General features: G+C 37.1%; 1 protein-coding gene across 1 annotated transcript in view; it reads right to left on the minus strand.

Annotated features, from left to right (window-relative positions):
• The window catches only part of LOC121867234 (collagen alpha-1(IX) chain-like), a gene marked incomplete at its 5' end in the record, with an annotated part of 213025 nt that overhangs the window by 165764 nt on the left and 25353 nt on the right, over positions 1 to 21908 (minus strand). Inside the window, one exon of the mRNA XM_042367086.1 lies at positions 10811 to 10831. Coding sequence (XP_042223020.1) covers positions 10811 to 10831 — 21 coding nt within the window. The remainder of the gene's footprint in view (positions 1 to 10810; positions 10832 to 21908) is intronic.

The following is a 21908-nucleotide window of genomic DNA, read 5'->3' on the forward strand; positions in this document are numbered from 1 at the left end:
AGTGTCGTGTAACTGTGTTAGTGTCGTGTAACTGTGTTAGTGTCATGTAACTGTGTTAGTATCATGTAACTGTGTTAGTGTCGTGTAACTGTGTTAGTGTCATGTAACTGTGTTAGTGTCGTGTAACTGTGTTAGTGTCGTGTAACTGTGTTAGTGTCGTGTAACTGTGTTAGTGTCGTGTAACTGTGTTAGTGTCATGTAACTGTGTTAGTGTCGTGTAACTGTGTTAGTGTCATGTAACTGTGTTAGTGTCATGTAACTGTGTTAGTGTCGTGTAACTGTGTTAGTGTCGTGTAACTGTGTTGTGTCATTACTGTGTCGTGTAACTGTGTTAGTGTCATGTAACTATGTTAGTGTCATGTAACTGTGTTAGTGTCATAACTGTTAGTATCATGTAACTGTGTTAGTGTCGTGTAACTGTGTTAGTGTCATGTAACTGTGTTAGTGTCATGTAACTGTGTTAGTATCATGTAACTGTGTTAGTGTCATGTAACTGTGGTAGTATCATGTAACTGTGTTAGTGTCATGTAACTGTGTTAGTGTCGTACTGTGTTAGTGTCGTGTAACTGTGTTAGTGTCATGTAACTGTGTTAGTGTCATATAACTGTGTTAGTGTCGTGTAACTGTGTTAGTGTCGTGTACTGTGTTAGTGTCATGTTAACTGTGTTAGTATCATGTAACTGTGTTAGTGTCATGTAACTGTGTTAGTGTCGTGTAACTGTGTTAGTGTCGTGTAACTGTGTTAGTGTCATGTAACTGTGTTAGTGTCATGTAACTGTGTAGCATCATGTAACTGTGTTAGTGTCGTGTAAGCTGTGTTAGTGTCATGTAACTGTGTTAGTGTCATGTAACTGTGTTAGTGTCGTGTAACTGTGTTAGTGTCATGTAACTGTGTTAGTGTCATGTAACATGTGTTAGTGTCGTGTAACTGTGTTAGTGTCATGTAACTGTGTTAGTGTCGTGTAACTGTGTTAGTGTCATGTAACTGTGTTAGTGTCATGTAACTGTGTTAGTGTCGTGTAACTGTGTTAGTGTCATGTAACTGTGTTAGTGTCATGTAACTGTGTTAGTATCATGTAACTGTGTTAGTGTCATGTAACTGTGTTAGTGTCGTGTAACTGTGTTATTTTAATATAACTGTATTAGTGTTGTATAACTGTATTAGTGTTGTATAACTGTATTAGTGTTGTGTAACTGTGTTAGTGTCGTGTAACTGTGTTAGTGTTGTGTAACTGTGTTAGTGTCGTGTAACTGTGTTATTTTAATATAACTGTATTAGTGTTGTATAACTGTATTAGTGTTGTATAACTGTATTAGTGTTGTGTAACTGTGTTAGTGTCGTGTAACTGTGTTAGTGTTGTGTAACTGTGTTAGTGTTGTGTAACTGTGTTAGTGTTGTGTAACTGTGTTAGTGTCGTGTAACTGTGTTAGTGTCGTGTAACTGTGTTTGAGTTATATAACGGTTTGTGTCAAGTAACTGTGTTTGTGTTATGTAACTGTGTCAGTGTCATGTAACTGTGTTAGTGTAATGTAACTGTGTTTGAGTTATATAACGGTTTGTGTCAAGTAACTGTGTTTGTGTTATGTAACTGTGTCAGTGTTATGTAACTGTGTTAGTGTCATGTAACTGTTTTAGTGTTGTGTAACTGTGTTAGTGTCATGTAACTGTGTTAGTGTCACGTAACTGTGTTAGTGTCATGTAACTGTGTTAGTGTCGTGTAACTGTGTTAGTGTTGTGTAACTGTGTTAGTGTTGTGTAACTGTGTTATTTTCATATAACTGTATTAGTGTTGTATAACTGTATTAGTGTTGTATAACTGTATTAGTGTTGTGTAACTGTGTTAGTGTCGTGTAACTGTGTTAGTGTTGTGTAACTGTGTTAGTGTTGTGTAACTGTGTTAGTGTTGTGTAACTGTGTTAGTGTCGTGTAACTGTGTTAGTGTCGTGTAACTGTGTTTGAGTTATATAACGGTTTGTGTCAAGTAACTGTGTTTGTGTTATGTAACTGTGTCAGTGTCATGTAACTGTGTTAGTGTAATGTAACTGTGTGTAACGGTTTGTGTTAACTGTGTGTGTTATGTAACTGTGTAACATGTGTTAGTGTTGTGTAACTGTGTTAGTGTCATGTGTTGTGTAACGTGTTGTGTGTGTGTATTAGTGTTGTATAACTGTATTAGTGTTGTATAACCGTATTAGTGTGTGTGTTAGTGTCGTGTAACTGTGTTAGTGTCAGTGTTGTGTAACTGTGTTAGTGTCGTGTAACTGTATTAGTGTTGTGTAACTGTATTAGTGTTGTGTAACTGTGTTAGTGTCATGTAACTGTATTATTGTTGTGTAACTGTATTAGTGTTGTGTAACTGTATTAGTGTTGTGTAACTGTGTTAGTGTCGTGTAACTGCGTTAGTGTTGTGTAACTGTGTTAGTGTCGTGTAACTGTATTAGTGTTGTGTAACTGTATTAGTGTTGTGTAACTGTGTTAGTGTTGTGTAACTGTATTAGTGTTGTGTAACTGTGTTAGTGTCATGTAACTGTATTAGTGTTGTGTAACTGTATTAGTGTTGTGTAACTGTGTTAGTGTCACGTAACTGTGTTAGTGTCGTGTAACTGTGTTAGTGTCACGTAACTGTGTTACTGTCGTGTAACTGTGTTAGTTTTGTGCAACTGTGTTAGTGTTGTATAACTGTGTTAGTGTCATGTAACTGTATTAGTGTTGTGTAACTGTATTAGTGTTGTGTAACTGTGTTAGTGTCACGTAACTGTGTTAGTGTCGTGTAACTGTGTTAGTGTCACGTAACTGTGTTACTGTCGTGTAACTGTGTTAGTTTTGTGCAACTGTGTTAGTGTTGTATAACTGTGTTAGTGTCATGTAACTGTATTAGTGTTGTGTAACTGTATTAGTGTTGTGTAACTGTGTTAGTGTCACGTAACTGTGTTAGTGTCGTGTAACTGTTGTTAGTGTCACGTAACTGTGTTACTGTCGTGTAACTGTGTTAGTGTCGTGTAACTGTGTTAGTGTCATGTAACTGTATTAGTGTTGTGTAACTGTATTAGTGTTGTGTAACTGTGTTAGTGTCACGTAACTGTGTTAGTGTCGTGTAACTGTGTTAGTGTCACGTAACTGTGTTACTGTCGTGTAACTGTGTTAGTTTTGTGCAACTGTGTTAGTGTTGTGTAACTCTGTTAGTGTCATGTAACTGTGTTAGTGTTGTGTAACTATGTTAGTGTTGCGTAACTGTGTTAGTGTTATGTAGCTGTATTAGTGTTGTGTAACTGTGTTAGTGTCGTGTAACTGTGTTAGTGTTGTGTAACTGTATTAGTGTTGTGTAACTGTGTTAGTGTTGTGTAACTGTGTTATTGTTGTGTAACTGTATTAGTGTTGTGTAACTGTATGAGTGTTGTGTAACTGTGTTAGTGTCGTGTAACTGTGTTAGTGTTGTGTAACTGTATGAGTGTCGTGTAACTCTGCTAGTGTCGTGTAACTGTGTTAATGTTGCGTAACAGTGTTGCTGTCGTGTAACTCTGTTAGTGTCATGTAACTGTGTTAGTGTTGTGTAACTGTGTTAGTGTCGTGTAACTGTGTTAGTGTTGTGTAACTGTATTAGTGTTGTGTAACTGTGTTAGTGTCGTGTAACTGTGTTAGTGTTGAGTAACTGTATTAGTGTTGTGTGACTGTGTTAGTCTTGTCTAAGTGTATTAGTGTTGTGTAACTGTGTTATTGTTGTGTAACTGTATTAGTGTTGAGTAACTGTGTTAGTGTTGTGTACCGGTATTAGTGTTGTGTACTGTGTTAGTGACATGTAACTGTGTGAGTGTCGTGTAACTGTGTTAGTGTCACGAAACTGTGTTAGTGTTGTGTAACTGTTTTAGTGTTGAGTAACTATGTTAGTGTCACGTAACTGTGTTAGTGTTGTGTAACTGTATTAGTGTTGTGTAACTGTTTTAGTGTTGAGTAACTATGTTAGTGTCACGTAACTGTGTTAGTGTTGTGTAACTGTATTAGTGTTGTGTAACTCTGTTAGTGTCGTGTAACTGTGTTAGTGTCATGTAACTGTGTTGGTGTCGTGTAACTGTGTTAGTGTTGTGTAACTGTATTAGTGTTGTGTGACTGTGTTATTGTCGTGTAACTGTGTTAGTGTTGTGTAACTGTATTAGTGTTGTGTAACTGTGTTAGTGTCACGTAATTGTGTTAGTGTTGTGTAACTGTGTTAGTGTCATGTAACTTTGTTAGTGTCGTATAACTGTGTTAGTGTTGTGTAATTGTGTTAGTGTTGTGTAACTGTGTTAGTGTTGTGTAACTGTATTAGTGTTGTGTAACTGTGTTAGTGTTGTGTAACTGTATTAGTGTTGTGTAACTGTATTAGTGTTGTGTAACTGTAATACTGTTGTGTAACTGTGTTAGTGTCAGGTAACTGTATTAGTGTTGTGCAAGTGTGTTAATGTCGTGTAACTGTATTAGAATTGTGTAACTCTATTAGTGTTGTGTAACTGTATTAGTGTTGTGTAACTGTGTTAGTGTCGTGTAACTGTGTTAGTGTCGTGTAACTGTATTAGTGTTGTGTAACTGTGTTAGTGTCGTGTAACTGTGTTAGTGTCGTGTAACTGTGTTAGTGTCGTGTAACTGTGTTACTGTCGTGTAACTGTATTAGTGTTGTGTAACTGCGTTAGTGTCGTGTAACTGTGTTAGTGTCGTGTAATTGTGTTAGTGTTGTGTGACTGTATTAGTGTCATGTTACTGTGTTAGTGTTGTGTAACTGTATTAGTGTTGTGTAACTGTGTTTGTGTCAGGTAACTGTATTAGTGTTGTGTAAGTGTGTTAATGTTGTGTAACTGTATTAGTGTTGTGTAACTGTATTAGTGTTGTGTAACTGTATTAGAATTGTGTAACTGTGTTTGTGTCGTGTAACTGTATTAGTGTCGTGTAACTGTGTTAGTGTTGTGTAACTGTGTTAGTGTCATGTAACTGTATTAGTGTTGTCTAACTGTGATAGTGTTGAATAACTGTGTTAGTGTCATGTAACTGTGTTAGTGATGAGTAACTATGTTAGTGTTGTGTAACTGTGTTATTGTTGAGTAACTGTGTTAGTGTTGTGTAACTGTGTTAGTGTTGTGTAATTGTGTTAGTGTTGTGTAACTGTGATAGTGTTGAGTAACTGTGCTACTGTTGAGTAACTGTGTTAATGTTGCGTAACTCTATTGGTGTCGAGTAACTGTGTTAGTGTTGAATAACTGTGTTACTGTTGAATAACTGTGTTAGTGTTGTGTAACTGTTTTAGTGTTGTGTAACTGTGTTAGTGTTGAGTAACTGTAATAGTGTTGTGTAACTGTGATAGTGTTGAGTAACTGAGTTAATGTTGTGTAACTGTGTTAGTATTGTGTAACTGTGTTAGTGTCATGTAACTGTGTTAGTGATGAGTAACTAAGTTAGTGTTGTGTAACTGTGTTATTGTTGAGTAACTGTGTTAGTGTTGTGTAACTGTGTTAGTGTTGTGTAACTGTGCTACTGTTGAGTAACTGTGTTAGTGATGAGTAACTATGTTAGTGTTGTGTAATTGTGATAGTGTTGAGTAACTGTGCTACTGTTGTGTAACTGTGATAGTGTTGAATAACTGTGTTACTGTTGAGTAACTGTGTTACTGTTCAGTAACTGTGTAACTGTTGAGTTACTGTGATAGTGTCGTGTAACTGTGTTAGTGTTGTGTAACTTTGTTAGTGTTGAGTAACTGTGATAGTGTTGAATAACTGTGTTAGCGTTGAGTAACTGTGTTAGTATTGTGTAACTATGTTAGTGTTGTGTAACTGTGATAGTCTTGTGTAACTGTATTATTGTTGTGTACCTGTGTTAGTGTTGTGTAACTGTGATAGTGGTAAATAACTGTGTTACTGTTGAGTAACTGTGTTACTGTTGAGTAACTGTGGTAGTGTTGTGTAACTGTGATAGTGTTGTGTAACTGTGTTAGTGTTGTGTAAGTGTGTTAGTGTCATGTAACTATGTTAGTGTTGAGTAACTATGTTAGTGTTGTGTAACTGTGATAGTGTTGTGTAACTGTGTTACTGTTGTGTACCTGTGTTAGTGTTGTGTAACTGTGATAGTGTTGAATAACTGTGTTACTGTTGAGTAACTGTGTTACTGTTGAATAACTGTGATAGTGTTGTGTTACTGTGATAGTGTTCAATAACTGTGTTACTGTTGAGTATCTGTGTTAGTGTTGAGTAACTGTGTTACTGTTGAGTAACTGTGATAGTGTTGTGTAACTGTGATAGTGTTGTGTAACTGTGTAAGTGTTGAGTTACTGTTTTTCTGTTGAGTAAATGTGTTACTGTTGAGTAACTGCGTTAGTGTAATGTTACTGTGTTAATGTCATGTAACTGTGTTAGTGTTGTGTAACTGTGTTAGTGTCATGTAACTGTGTTAGTGTTGTGTACCTGTGTTAGTGTTGTGTAACTGTGTTAGTGTCATGTAACTCTGTTAGTGTTGAGTAACTGTCTTAGTGTTGAATAACTGTGTTATTGTTGAGTAACTGTGTTAGTGTTGTGTAACTGTTTTAGTGTTGTGTAACTTTGTTAGTGTTGAGTAACTGTGATAGTGTTGAATAACTGTGTTGCTGTTGAGTAACTGTTTTAGTGTTGTGTAACTGTGATAGTGTTGAATAACTGTATTTGTGCTGAGTAACTGTGTTGGTGTCATGTAACTGTGATAGTGTTGTGTAACTGTGATAGTGTTGAATAACTGTATTTGTGCTGAATAACTGTGTTACTGTCGAGTATCTGTGTTAGTGTTGTGTAACTGTTTTAGTGTTGAGTAACTTTGTTAGTGTCATATAACTGTGATAGTGTTTTGTAACTGTGTTAGTGTTGTGTACCTGTGTTTGTGCTGAGTAACTGTGCTGGTGTCGAGTAACTGTGTTAGTGTTGTGTAACTGTGTTAGTGTTGAGTAACTGTGTTAGTGTTGTTTAACTGTGTTAGTTTTGAGTTACTGTGATAGTTTTGTGTAACTGGGTTAGTGTTGAGTAACTGTGTTAGTGTTGTGTAACTGTGTTAGTCTCATGTAACTGTGTTAGTGTTGTGTAACGGTGTTTGTGTTGATTAACTGTGTTTGTGTCATGTAACTGTGATAGTGTTGTGTAACTGTGTTAATGTTGTGTAACTGTGTTAATGTTGATTTACTGTGTTAGTGTCATGTAACTGTCATAGTGTTTTGTAACTGCGTTAGTGTTGTGTAACTGTGTTGGTGTCGAGTAACTGTGTTAGTGTTGAGTAACTGTGTTAGTGTTGTGTAACTGTGTTAGTGTTGTGTAACTGTGTAACTGTTGAGTAACTGTGTTAGTGTCATGTAACTGTGTTAGTGTTGTGTAATTGTGTTAGTGTTGTGTAACTGTGTTAGTGTTGTGTAACTATGTTAGTGTTGTGTAACTGTGTTAGTGTTGTGTAACTGTGTTTGTGTACTGTAACTGTGATAGTGTTGAGTAACTATGTTAGTGTTGTGTAACTGTGTTAGTGTTGTGTAACTGTGTTAGTGTTGAGTAACTGTGTTACTGTTGAGTAAGTGTGTTACTGTTGAGTAACTGTGTTAGTGTTATGTAACTGTGTTAGTGTGGAGTAACTGTGTTAGTGTTGTGTACCTGTGTTAGTGTTATGTAACTGTGTTAGTGTTGAGTAACTGTGTCAGTTTCAAATAACTGTGTTGTTGTCATGTAACTGTATTAGTGTTAAGTAACTGTATGTTTCAAATAACTGTGCCAGTCTCCAATAACTGTGTTAGTGTGGAGTAACTGTGTTAGTGTTGTGTACCTGTGTTAGTGTTATGTAACTGTGTTAGTGTTGAGTAACTGTGTCAGTTTCAAATAATTGTGTTGTTGTCATGTAACTGTATTAGTGTTAAGTAACTGTATGTTTCAAATAACTGTGCCAGTCTCCAATAACTGTGTTAGTGTCAAGCAACTGTGATAATGTCGAGTAAATGTGTTAATTTCAAGTATACTATCTTATTGTCAAGTAACAGTGATAATGTCGAATAACTGTTATTTTCAAGTAATTCTGTCAGTTTAAAGTAACTGTGTTAGTGTCGAGTAACTATGTTTGTGTCAAGTAACTGTGTCAGTTTCCAGTAACAGTGTTAGAGTCAAGAAACTGTGTTAGCATCAAGTGTGTATGTTAATGTCAAGTAAGTGTGTCAGTTTCAAGTAACTGTTTTAGAGTCAAGTAACTGTGATCGTGTCAAGTAACTGTGTCAGTTTCCATTAACTGTGTTGTTAAATAACTGTGTTAGTGTTGAGTAACTGTGTCAGTTTCAAATAACTGTGTTGTTGTCATGTAACTGTGTTAGTGTCAAGTAACTGTGTTATTGGCAAGTAACTGTGTTAGTGGCATATAACTGTGTTAGTGTTGAGTAACAGTGTCAGTTTCAAATAACTGTGTTGTTGTCATGTAACTGTGTTAGTGTTAAGTATCTGTGTTAGTGGCAAGTAGCTGTGTTAGTGGCAAGTAACTGTGTTAGTGTCGAGTAACTGTGTTAGATTCAAGTAACTGTGTTAGTGTCAAGTAACTGTGTTAGTGTCAAGTAACTATGTTAGTTTCAAGTAACTATGTAAGCATTAAGTAACTGTGTTAGTGTAAAGTAACTATGTCAGGTTTAAGTAACTGTGTTAGTGTGAAGTATCTATGTCAGTGTTAAGTAACTATGTTCCTGTTAAGTAACTATGCCAGTGTTAAGTAACTGTGTTAGTGTCAAGTAACTCTGTTAGATTTATGTAATTATTAATTTCAGGGAGCTGTGTTAGTGTCAAGTTTTTGTGTCAGTTTCAAGCAATTATCTTATTGTCAAGTATCTATATCTGTTTGAAGTAACTGTGTTAGTGTCAAGTAACTGTTTCAGTTTCAAGTAACTGTGTTAGTGTCAATTAACTGTTTTAGATTCTAGTAGTTGTCAGTTTCAAGTGACAGGGTTAGTGTCAAGTAACTGTGCTAGATTCAAAGTAACTGTGTTATTGTTAAGTAACTGTTAGTGTCGAGTAACTGTGTTAGTGTGAAGTAACTGTGTGAGTTTCAAGTAATTAACTTATTGTCAAGTAACTATGTCTGTTTCAAATAACTGTGTTAATGTCAAGTAAATGTGTTAGTATCGAGCAACTGTATTCGTTTCGAGTAACTGTGTTACTGTCAAATAACTGTTAGTGTCGAGTAAATGTGTTAGTGTCAAGTGTCAGTGGAGAGTAAACGTGTGAGTGTCTAGAAACTGTGTTAGTTTCAAGTAACTGTGTTAGCGTCGAGGTACAGTGTTAGTGTCAAGCAACTGTGTTAGTATTAAATAAGTGTTAGTGTCAGATAACTGTGTTAGTCCATGGCCTAATTGGTGTGTAAATAACATAGTCTTCAACTGTGTAAATACCGTAGGCTACTGGTGTGTAAATGCCATGTATTAATTACATGGCATTTCAATTATTGAACAAATTTTATTCAATGGTATACAAGTAATGTAACATAACTGTTAAGGGGATATACACTAACTTTGTACATGCAATACACAATACCAGTATACATGTAATAGAATCAATTACATATATTTAAAATATTCAAATTTATTACAACTTTGTAACTGTCACACAAATGGAAATGTGAGGTAAGTGTGCAATTATTATATTATCATTGTGGCCAATGGCCCTGATCCCCGTTTTCGCTACCTCTAAGAGGGGTGGTAATTAGGTTAATAGGTAAAAATGTCATATAACTAAGAAAAGAGAAAAAGACATGCAAGTGGGTCATATATATATATATATATATATATATATATATATATAGAAGGTCACACTCTGATTACATCTTCAGAGTGTGAATTACACTGAAACCTGACTTTGTTTTCTTTAATGATTATCATATACCTAGATATATATATATACATATATATATATATATATATATATATATGGATTTATCTTATCATATATATATATATATATATATATATATATATATATATATATATATATATATATATATATATATATATATATATATATATATATATATATATATATATTTAAAATCATATGTACTTCCAGTATTTCCAAAATGAAGAAAATTGTTAGGATTATTAAAAGCTGTGAGGTTAGGAAGTAGCTGTGTGATGGTAGGTGGTGTAGTAGGTGGCTGGGTAGTAGCAGGTGGCTGGAGTACTGAGGTAGGTGGTGTAGTAACTGGGGTGGGTGGTGGGTGCTGGGTGAGGTGGTGGTGTAGTAGGGGGTTGGTGGGTGGTGTAGTAGGTGGCTGTAGGTGGTGTAGTGGGTGGCTGGGTACTGGGGGGTGGTGTGTGGGTGGCTGGGGTGGTGGTACAGGTGGCTGGTACTGAGGTGGGTGGTGTGGGTGGGTGCTGTGGTGGTGTAGTAGGTGGCTGGGTGCTGAGGTGTGGTAGGTGGTGGGTGTGGTGGCTGGTGCTGAGTGGCTGGGGAGTGGTGTAGTGGTGGCTGGGTACTGAGGTAGGTGGTGTAGTAGGTGGCTGGGTACTGAGGTAGGTGGTGTAGTAGGTGGCTGGGTACTGAGGTAGGTGGTGTAGTAGGTGGCTGGGTACTGAGGTAGGTGGTGTAGTAGGTGGCTGAGTACTGAGGTAGTAAGGTACGGCAGAATAAATTAGAGTTCAATAAAAACGAAAGATGAATGAAAGTGAGAATAATGAGATAATTTATTGAAGATAAAGAAAGTAAGAAAAAAAGAACCGTGGTTAATGGACAGTAAGACGGAGAAGAGGACCAAAGACGGTAATTAAGCCGTGGAGGATGGGGACTTAGAACCATATAAGTCATCCAGGAACTTACTTACATTCTTCCTCTGCCTTTTCCTCTTGAAGAAAGGAAGGAAAGTCCTGTTAGTCTCTACATCGACCATGCAGTGTGAGGGTCTTGTAAAAATAAAATAATTATTAATCCCAAGGTCAGCAAGTGTTAAACTGTGACACTTGGGAGGACCACCAGTTGGGCCACTGGCTACGACTGTTCACTATTACCGTACTACTACATAATTCACTAATTACGCCCAACTACTTTTGACAGCCACGGAAGGCCAAAAGCATCAGAGACTAATATTATATATATATATATATATATATATATATATATATATATATATATATATATATATATATATATATATATATATATATATATATATATATATATATATATATATATATATATATATATATATATATATATACGTGTGTGTGTGTTTGTGTCTGTGTGTGTTACGCTAAACAGAGATAATTGGTGATTAGCGATAACTCCTGTGTATTTCTCCCTTTTGGAAACATCTGTCTGGCCATATGTGACCATTTAGATCATAAAAATATCTGAAGAAAAAGTTTCATGCAAAATCTAACCTAATCTAACCGACTTTAGATATAATTTTGCTATTTTATGATAGTAAGCGACGCCTGACATGAAACAGATCAAATATTAACATGTACATTTTAATTTCCATTGACTATAGCAGTAAAGACAGTATGTTTTCCCTATTCAGCAAAAACTGTAGTCTTTTTTAGAGGAATTTATATTTTTAATATTATTTGTATATTTTCTTTGCCATGTTGGAATTGACCTAATTCAAGAAAATCTAACCTAACCAAGCCAAACCTAACTTAAACAAATATAACCAAATCTAACCTTACCTTATCAAACCTAACCTAACTTAACCTAACCTAACCTAATTTAAGCAAACCTAACCTCAGTATATTGATTGTTTATATTTTCTCGGTATTTCCTCGTGTAATCTAATGCTAGTTAGGTTATCAAATTTTGAACAATTAACGTTAGTTGGTGGGGAAACAACCCTGTTAATCTTAGTTCACCAAATGTTTGGTTTATAAACCTTGTTAAGCAGTTAGCATTATTCAATGCAACACCCACACGCACTGACACACTCACACACACACACACACACACCCATACATACATACATATATATATATATATATATATATATATATATATATATATATATATATATATATATATATATATATATATATATATATATATATATATATATATATATATATATATATATATAGATGTGAAGACTCACATTAAAGTTAGAGTTTTCTCCCGCGTATAACATTAGTGCTGCTACTGTTAGACCTTATTATTATGTGGGTTAACACTAAAATATTAAGAAGCTAATAATTATGTTCATTTACATTATTGTTCAATGTAGAGAAGCACTTTACTATAACTACCATTATTACGATTATCCATCATGCTATTGTCACACAAATCATTGCATTTATTTATAGACAATAAGATAATCTGGGAGATGTATGTCTTCTTCTGCCTGAAAAAATATTTTGTGTACTTTGTATAAATAAGTGTGGTGGTGTTGTGTAAGGATAAACAAATGTGTGTGGTCGTGCTGTGTTAGGATAAATAAATGTGTGTGGTGGTGCTATGTTAGGATAAACAAATGTGTGTGGTATTGCTGTGTTAGGATAAACAAATGTGTGTGGTCGTGCTGTGTTAGGATAAGCAAAAGTGTGTGGTGGTGCTGTGTTAGGATAAATAAATGTGTGTGGTATTGCTGTGTTAGGATAAACAAATGTGTGTGGTCGTGCTGTGTTAGGATAAATAAATGTGTGTGGTGGTGCTATGTTAGGATAAACAAATGTGTGTGGTCGTGTTGTGTAAGGATAAATAAATGTGTGTGGTCGTGCTGTGTTAGGATAAACAAATGTGTGTGGTATTGCTGTGTTAGGATAAGCAAATGTATGTGGTGGTGCTATATTAGGATAAACAAATGTGTGTGGTATTGCTGTGTTAGGATAAACAAATGTGTGTGGTCATGCTGTGTTAGGATAAGCAAATGTATGTGGTGGTGCTATGTTAGGATAAACAAATGTGTGTGGTATTGCTGTGTTAGGATAAGCAAATGTATGTGGTGGTGGTACATTAGGATAGACAAATGTGTGTGGTATTGCTGTGTTAGGATAAGCAAAATGTATGTGGTGGTGCTACATTAGGATAAACAAATGTGTGTGGTATTGCTGTGTTAGGATAAACAAATGTGTGTGGTATTGCTGTGTTAGGATAAGCAAATGTATGTGGTGGTGCTACATTAGGATAAACAAATGTGTGTGGTATTGCTGTGTTAGGATAAACAAATGTGTGTGGTCGTGCTGTGATAGGATAAGCAAATGTATGTGGTGGTGCTACATTAGGATAAACAAATGTGTGTGGTATTGCTGTGTTAGGATAAACAAATGTGTGTGGTATTGCTGTGTTAGGATAAACAAATGTATGTGGTGGTGCTACATTAGGATAAACAAATGTGTGTGGTATTGCTGTGTTAGGATAAACAAATGTGTGTGGTCGTGCTGTGTTAGGATAAGCAAATGTATGTGGTGGTGCTACATTAGGATAAACAAATGTGTGTGGTATTGCTGTGTTAGGATAAACAAATGTGTGTGGTCGTGCTGTGTTAGGATAAGCAAATGTATGTGGTGGTGCTACATTAGGATAAACAAATGTGTGTGGTATTGCTGTGTTAGGATAAACATATGTGTGTGGTATTGCTGTGTTAGGATAAGCAAATGTATGTGGTGGTGCTACATTAGGATAAACAAATGTGTGTGGTATTGCTGTGTTAGGATAAACAAATGTGTGTGGTCGTGCTGTGTTAGGATAAGCAAATGTATGTGGTGGTGCTACATTAGGATAAACAAATGTGTGTGGTATTGCTGTGTTAGGATAAACACATGTGTGTGGTATTGCTGTGTTAGGATAAACATATGTGTGTGGTATTGCTGTGTTAGGATAAGCAAATGTATGTGGTGGTGCTATGTTAGGATAAACAAATGTGTGTGGTATTGCTGTGTTAGGATAAACAAATGTGTGTGGTATTGCTGTGTTAGGATAAACAAATATGTGTGGTCGTGCTGTGTTAGGATAAGCAAATGTATGTGGTGGTGCTATGTTAGGATAAACAAATGTGTGTGGTATTGCTGTGTTAGGATAAACAAATGTGTGTGGTATTGCTTTGTTAGGATAAGCAAATGTATGTGGTGGTGCTATGTTAGGATAAACAAATGTGTGTGGTATTGCTGTGTTAGGATAAACAAATGTGTGTGGTATTGCTGTGTTAGGATAAATAAATGTGTGTGGTGGTGCTATGTTAGGATAAACACATGTGTGTGGTATTGCTGTGTTAGGATAAACAAATGTGTGTGGTGGTGCTGTGTTAGGATAAATAAATGTGTGTGGTGGTGCCATGTTAGGATAAAGACATGTGTGTGGTATTGCTGTGTTAGGATAAACAAATGTTTGTGGTCGTGTTGTGTTAGGATAAGCAAATGTGTGTGGTGGTGCTATGTTAGGAATAAACAAATGTGTATGGCATTCCTGTGTTAGGATAAACAAATGTTTGTGGTCGTGTTGTGTTAGGATAAATGTGTGTGGTGGTGCTATGTTAGGATAAACACATGTGTGTGGTATTGCTGTGTTAGGATAAACAAATGTTTGTGGTCGTGTTGTGTTAGGATGTGTGTGGTGGTGCTATGTTAGGATAAACAAATGTGTGTGGTATTGCTGTGTTAGGATAAGCAAATGTATGTGGTGGTGCTGTATTAGGATAAATACACAGTATGCGTGGTATTGCTATGTTAAGAGAAATGAAGGTTGTGTGGTAGTACTGTGTTGAGAGAAATAAAGGTGCACGATGGTGCTGTGTTGAGAGAAATAAAGGTGCACGATGGTGCTGTGTTGAGAGAAATAAAGGTGCGTGATAGTGCTGTGTTGAGAGAAATAAAGGTGCGTGATAGTGCTGTGTTGAGATAAATAAAGGTGCGTGATAGTGCTGTGTTGAGAGAAATAAAGGTGCGTGATAGTGCTGTGTTGAGAGAAATAAAGGTGCGTGATAGTGCTGTGTTGAGAGAAATAAAGGTGCACGATGGTGCTGTGTTGAGAGAAATAAAGGTGCACGATGGTGCTGTGTTGAGAGAAATAAAGGTGCGTGATAGTGCTGTGTTGAGAGAAATATAGGTGCGTGATAGTGCTGTGTTGAGAGAATTAAACAAAAACTTTTTCACCTACTGACAGCTGTTGTTTGTTGCAATATTTACATTGCACCTTCACATGATGGTTAAGTTAGGTTATTTTTTATTTTATTAAGCTATCTGTTTGGTTTAACGTGGTCACAGGTATTTTGATAGATGTAAGGGTGTGCAGGTACTGTACTCAGTTTTGGTAGTTTTACGAAGGTGAAACACGATACCAGTATACTCACCATACTCCAAGTATAGTAGTACAGCGCCTTCCGAAGTTTATTTGCATTGTTTACGTTTCCTCACAGTAACATGAAAGTATGATCACGAAGACAAAGATCGTTCACACGGAGTTTAAATCAAGGTAATAGTTCGGATCTAATGATATATGGCACACTTTTTGTTGTACTTTAATCGTATCACAAATGTATGGTGTTAATCGTGTCGTTCATTCTTGTAACAATGTTTATAGCTTATAGAAAATATTTTGTTTGTCTTCAAATTCTGTTAGATTATGTATTTTGTAGATAACTTAACATTATCAGCGAACACAAGTGTGAGGTCATTGTAAAACAAATGGTACTACAGTATGGATTCAAGTACTGTACACTACAATATTGCAGCACACCGCTTACACGCATATTTCATGCTATTGGTTCCCCTTATAAACTAAGTCACTAATTCTAAATAAACATTTTTTGGATGATGTATTCACTTTATTTAATTTTCTGTTTCGTGAGGCACACAATCATATCACTTGGCATTGTCATGGTATATACTCTAAATATTATCTCATTTTTTAATTATTCGTGCTAAGGCGATCAACTTGTTCAACTAAAAGACACGTTTGCTCGTTTATCGTCATAAGGAAGCTTTCCTTACTCCCTCATGAACAAGAAACTGAAAGACTGTCATATTTCTCTTCACATTCTAAGAAGTAAGCCATCAGGATTTGGACTTTAATGAGCTTTGCGCTTGTTTTTATTACTCTCTTCCGAGACCTGTGTATACCTTAAAACCGAGAACAACTCTCTTTTCAGAACTATATAAAATGTTCTCAACCGTTCTCACAAACACAGGGGGAAAAAACTTAATTTATTTCTTCCGCTTTATTATTGCCGAATTCCGCATGACTGTCATTTTCATGTCTCACCTTTGATCCACATACAATATATGATTTTTTTTACATGTGACTTGTGAGATTTCACTCAGCAAGATGTATATTCTTGCCTACATGTACAACTATTTGTTATTTAACTGTTCTCTATGTACTTCCAAGTACTGTAGAGTGCCCAGTCTTATCCTTCAACAGGCGAGGCTGATAGTTTCTTCTTTCTAAAAAACCTTCATATTATTTAAACTCTGGTGTGTTCCCACCAAGCGTCAAGTAAGAAGCAAATCTGAAGAACAATGCCACGTGATGACAAGTGTTAATATGACCGTCAAAGTCCAGGATAGCCTCTTCATTAATGAGGTGAGATCCAGTGGTTTAGGTGTTTACCCTCCCAGACTATATATACCCTACAGTAGGTCGGATCTTATATAGAATGGGCTGGAAAGTTGTGAATACCATTTAGAGTATTCTCATTTCAGCAGAAAATATCACCATAGTGAATTACATTATTAGAGTAAACAACTGGAGTAATGTTGTTGACTATTATTGATGTCATACTTTTACGATGTTAGTGGCCGGGAGTGCCTAGAAACACCCGACACTGATTTAATATACCACATTTATAAATTTTAACCTTTAGATGTACAGTATGAATTCTTATTAAGCTCATCTACATAAGAAACATTAACGAGTGTTAATGTTTCATTCCACATCCACATCTTAAAGAGTCTCAGTTCCCAGCAAAACCTCTTCCATCTATTCCCTCCTGTTTCTAATATTTGACTGTGTTCACTCTTTAATTTCACAACACCTTCCTCCTACAGAATCTATCTCATTCATCGGCACTCAGCTGACACAAACTTAAGTGGATAGTATTCTTACACACTTCCCCTCAGTTATGTTATACACCGGCCTCAGTCTTAAACACTGTTCCCCTCAGTTAAGTTATACACCGGCCTCAGTCTTAAACACTGTTCCCCTCAGTTATGTTATACACCGGCCTCAGTCTTAAACACTGTTCCCCTCAGTTATGCTATACACCGGCCTCAGTCTTAAACACTGTTCCCCTCAGTTATGCTATACACTATTGATACCAGCAGATATACGAGTATATGAGATAAGCGTAAGTTTAATGTTCATAACAGCAGAGATAGAAGTATTTACCATACCGTATTTACCTAATGGCCATCCACTGGAGGTGGCCATGCCGAGGAAAGGAGTCCAGTGACCTGTATAAGATCCTTCCATTGTTCTTACTTTTACTTTTACTTTTATCCTCTTCGCCACTGATCGGCTTGTTAGCCGCTTGGGCGATCGGTCACGTCTCTTTTCATTTATATTCTTCACCAAAAGATCGGCTCGCTAGCCGCCCGGGCGATCGGTCACGTCTCTGTCACGCACTGTTGGCAAATACTGGGCATGCACCGGCTCGATAATTTTGTCAAGAGATATTTTGAAGCCCAGTACTGTTCTTGATTGCACGACTTGGGCTGGTAGACCGTTCTATAGGTCTACCACCTCTGTGTGAAAAGGTATTTCCTTATATTCGTTTTGCATGATAACTTGACGAACTTGTAGTTATGTCCTCTCGTGTTCGTGGTGCGTGACATCGTAAAGAAATGTTCCGGGATCACATTTTTTTTCTTTTCAGGATTTTGAATGTTTCATCGAGATCTGCCCTATTCTGCCTTGTCTAAAGGGTAGTTAGTCCTAAGGTCCTCAGTACTTGGATAATAGAGATAACATAGACCCGGAATCATCTTAGTCGCTCTGTGTTGCACTTTTTCTAAGGCTGTTTGATCTCTGCGGAGGTAGGGCTTCCATGCCTGTATACAGTAATCCAGATTAGGATGGACTTGAGATTTGTACAGTTGAAATAGAATTTTCCTATTTTGTAGTCAAAGGTGTGCTTTATAATTTGCAAATCTCGATTTGCCAGTCTTGGGTCCATTTGAACAGCTCACTCAAGTTTTCCTGCATTGTTGCGATATCGTGTTGACTTGCTACTTCCCAAATATCTTCGTGTCGTCCGCAAGCTTGACAATGTGGCTCGATATATATTCATCTATGTCATTTATATAGATCACAAACAAGGTGGGTCCAAAAAGAGAGCCTTGTGGTACTCCACTGAGAACCATTTTCCATTCAAAATGTACTCCGTTTATTACCACTCTTTGTTGCCTGTCTTTAAGCCAGCTGTTAATCCAAGTCAAAGTCTTAAGAACATAAGAATGGAGGAAACTGCAGCGGGCCTATTGGCCCATACTGGGCAGTCCCGTTTACAACCCAACCCCTATCGCTCATATATCCGTCCAACCTATATTTGAAGCTATCCTCCAACCTATGCCATGTGTCTGTATCTGAGAGGCTAATTCATACATATGGGACGTTGTCAAACGCCTTGAAGAAATCCATGTACAACACATCCACTGGTGAGCTTTGGTTCACATATTCTGTTACCGTGTCTAGGAACGTGAGTAAGTTTGTCAGGCGGGATTTTTTTCCGTGAAACCGTGCTGTGATGTGTTGATAAGACTGTGTTCGGTCAGGTGTTGGATGATAAAGCCCCTCAGAATGTTTTGAAAAAGTTTAAATACTGTATATGTGATGTTAGGCTGATCGGCCTATAGTTTTTTTCGGCACTTTTGCTACCCTTCTTGTATACTGGGGTGACGTTGACTAATTTTCAGTCCCTATGCGCTTTATCTTGATTCAAGGATTTCCTGAATAAGAGCCTTAGTGGGGTGTAAATCTCGTTTGCCACCTACTTTATCACCTTGGTTTGTTTTTATCCAGTTTAGGGCGTTTGAATTATTTCAAGCTGGATACTTTTTCTTTTGATGATATCGTCTGTAGTTGCTATCTCTTATATTTTATTTTCCACCCCTGAGGTATACATTCTCTTAGGCACTGGCATGTTATATATTGTCTCTTGTGTGAACACTGATACAAAGTATTCATTTAAGTATCAGCTGTTCGTCTGTCATCCTCCAGGGCCACGTTGTTTTCGTCCTATAGAGGGCCGACAGTATCCTTGGTTTTCATTTTCCTCCTGACATACGCATACAAGGACGTATGATCTTTCTTAACGTTCTGGGTTAATTTCACCACGAAATGCCATTTGGCTGATCTAATTTCCAGATTGGGCCCCCATTTACCCCCCTGTAGGTTCTATTGTATACAACATAATTTGCATGATGTTATATGCTCCGGCATTTCTTCTGCATCTGGTATTTTTTTTACAGGCTTCCCTTGATATGTGATTCATCCACCTAGACTTTCTCCCTCTTCTCTTTGTTTTCGGAGGTATACAGTCCCTTTCTGTTAACTCAAGAATTTCCATGAGGTTTTACATTTATTCTTCTATGTCTGCCTCCTCTCTAACGATTTCCTCCCAGTTAATTTTCTATAGTTTGTCTCTCATGAGCTGGTAATCTCCATGGTTAAAGTCATAGTATTCCTCCTAAACTACTTTCTCTCGACTATCAAAAATTGTATTCCTTCTTAGTGGTCGCTGGTTGGAGTTAGTTTCTCCCCGACGCGGACCTCGCCCACCATAGCATTCTCAGTCGTCAAGACTAAAATAGAATGTTGTCTCCCCTCGTGTTGTGTGAAGAATGAGTCTTGAATGAGATCAAGGAATTCTTCTCCCTTGGCTTGTGTGGTAAGATTAACCCGGTCTATTGCCTCATGATTAAAATCTCCCATGATGAGGGCGTACCTGTCTGGATGACTATGGGGATCTGCTATTCCCCCCCCCCCCCGAGGATGAGTTGGCCCTATAGCACACACCTACTGCCAGCTTGCTTTTGTTTTGGGTAATCAAATCCCACCAGATAGATTCGTATGAAACCGTTTCGTTTAGCTCATCATTAATTTTAACTTTAAATTTTGCCTCTTACATCAGCGAGTTTATTGTGTACCCCATACTTATCCTGAGAGCGGTAGCGCAAAAGCATTACAGAGTGGAGGTCACAAAGGGTGTGTACAACGGTCCCCAGTGGCCAGGATTTTGTGACATAGAATGTAACAGAGTATTTCAAATACATTCTTTGTTTAGTTCTGTACATGGAGGGTGACTTACTATGTATTCGCAGCTGCATGCGTACAGCAGTGCGAGGCAACATGTCTGGTCATCCACTATATTATTCACATTTGCGTGAGAGATATTCAATAACACGTGTATTTGCTTCTATACATGAGAAATGATATAGCTACTGAGGGCAAAAAAGTGGATACAATCTTAATATGTTGGCTATATTGCCATTAGAGATAAGGTGTTGTGAGATTTCACACACACAGTGTGTTTAAATCTGTTCCTTAAAGGTTCTATCTTCACACAGTCGAGAATGTAGTGTTCGTATGTATGGCCATATGTTTGACCACATACTTGTTGTTCACATTTCCTTGAGGAATATACTGCCAAATATTAATTTTGCGGTTACAACATATTGTAATCTAGTGATCTTGGTATTTGCACCAAATACAAGTTTCACTTATTCATCTCATCATGGTAAACAACGGATTGACTATTTCCTGTTTGCAATTGTCTGCTTGCGTCAAATTCATCAACAAGTTCTTTCATTATTACAGTTTAATGTTTTTTTGTTTTTTTGACAGATCCGAATTGTATTCAACAGTGTCTTTGTAAGATGCGAGTTTGACGAGGGCATTTACAAGGTACGCATATTTGTCACCGCAGAACTAGTTAATTCCAATGCCGCCTCGTTGTTCTGTGTCAGCATAAGCGCTCAATATATGTCTTACTAACAAGGCTTCTGCCTTGGGTGATATTGTTATAAGAATTCTTTCATGTTTACAGCTGCTGGCATACTAAGTACCCACAAAGAGCTGTGAGAGTGGGACCAGAGCGGATACATTTACATCGCTGTCCACAGTCTTTCTTGCAAGATCACTTGGTCAGTTCTTGGCAGTTCGCTGCTATTGGTGGAAGGTCTGTCCAGTGTATTTGCCACATATCTTTCTTTTTCCAGCCCCAGTTGGCAGGACTTGGAATGTCTGGTTGGGCTACTGTTGCCTGACCTCAAATAATTCCACCTTGATAGGCTGCATGCTTTACATGTTCCTTTAAGGCAGACAGTGATGGTGGAATTGTTGAATTATATGATCTCTGTTTGCGAGCAAATAAATCATGTCTTACACCATTGATACATAAGGCTGGACTAGACCTGTCATACATCACTACCATAAACCTTTCCAAGACACGGAGGTCTTCTGCACTAACTGACTTTGGTGAAGGTACTGGAAACCTCGTTAAACACATTCCATGTTTGCCATGCAGTCTTTTTACCTTCACCACGGAAGGCTGACACAGTATCACAACCAATGAATGCGTGGAAAAATGTGATTCCAGTGTTTTTTCAGGTCCTATGGCTACAACTAACTCATGAGCAGGAATCCATCTTGTATAAGCTCCTTCACCATAAGAAATCCACGTTTTTTCAAGACCAATTTCTCCTAATGAACACAGATCTATATCTATATGACAATGATATCTGTGTCTGCGTCATGTTCAATCATACATATGAATTGGAGAAGTGATGAAGGAACTGCCTCTTTAATTCTTCTATCATCAAGTATGGTAAGAATTTTGACTTGTGTTTGAGCATATCCTGCCGTATTATTGTTGCAGCCTTGGCCAAATGAACAACTTCACTGTATTTAAGAACATAAGAAGAACATAAGAAAATAAGGAGTCTGCAATAGGCCGGTTGGCCTGTGCATGGCAGCTCCTGTCGAGAGTTACTACCACTCTC

This window comes from Homarus americanus, unplaced genomic scaffold, assembly GCF_018991925.1.
Source record: "Homarus americanus isolate GMGI-L3 unplaced genomic scaffold, GMGI_Hamer_2.0 scaffold6317, whole genome shotgun sequence".
Taxonomy (NCBI): Eukaryota; Metazoa; Arthropoda; class Malacostraca; order Decapoda; family Nephropidae; genus Homarus; species Homarus americanus.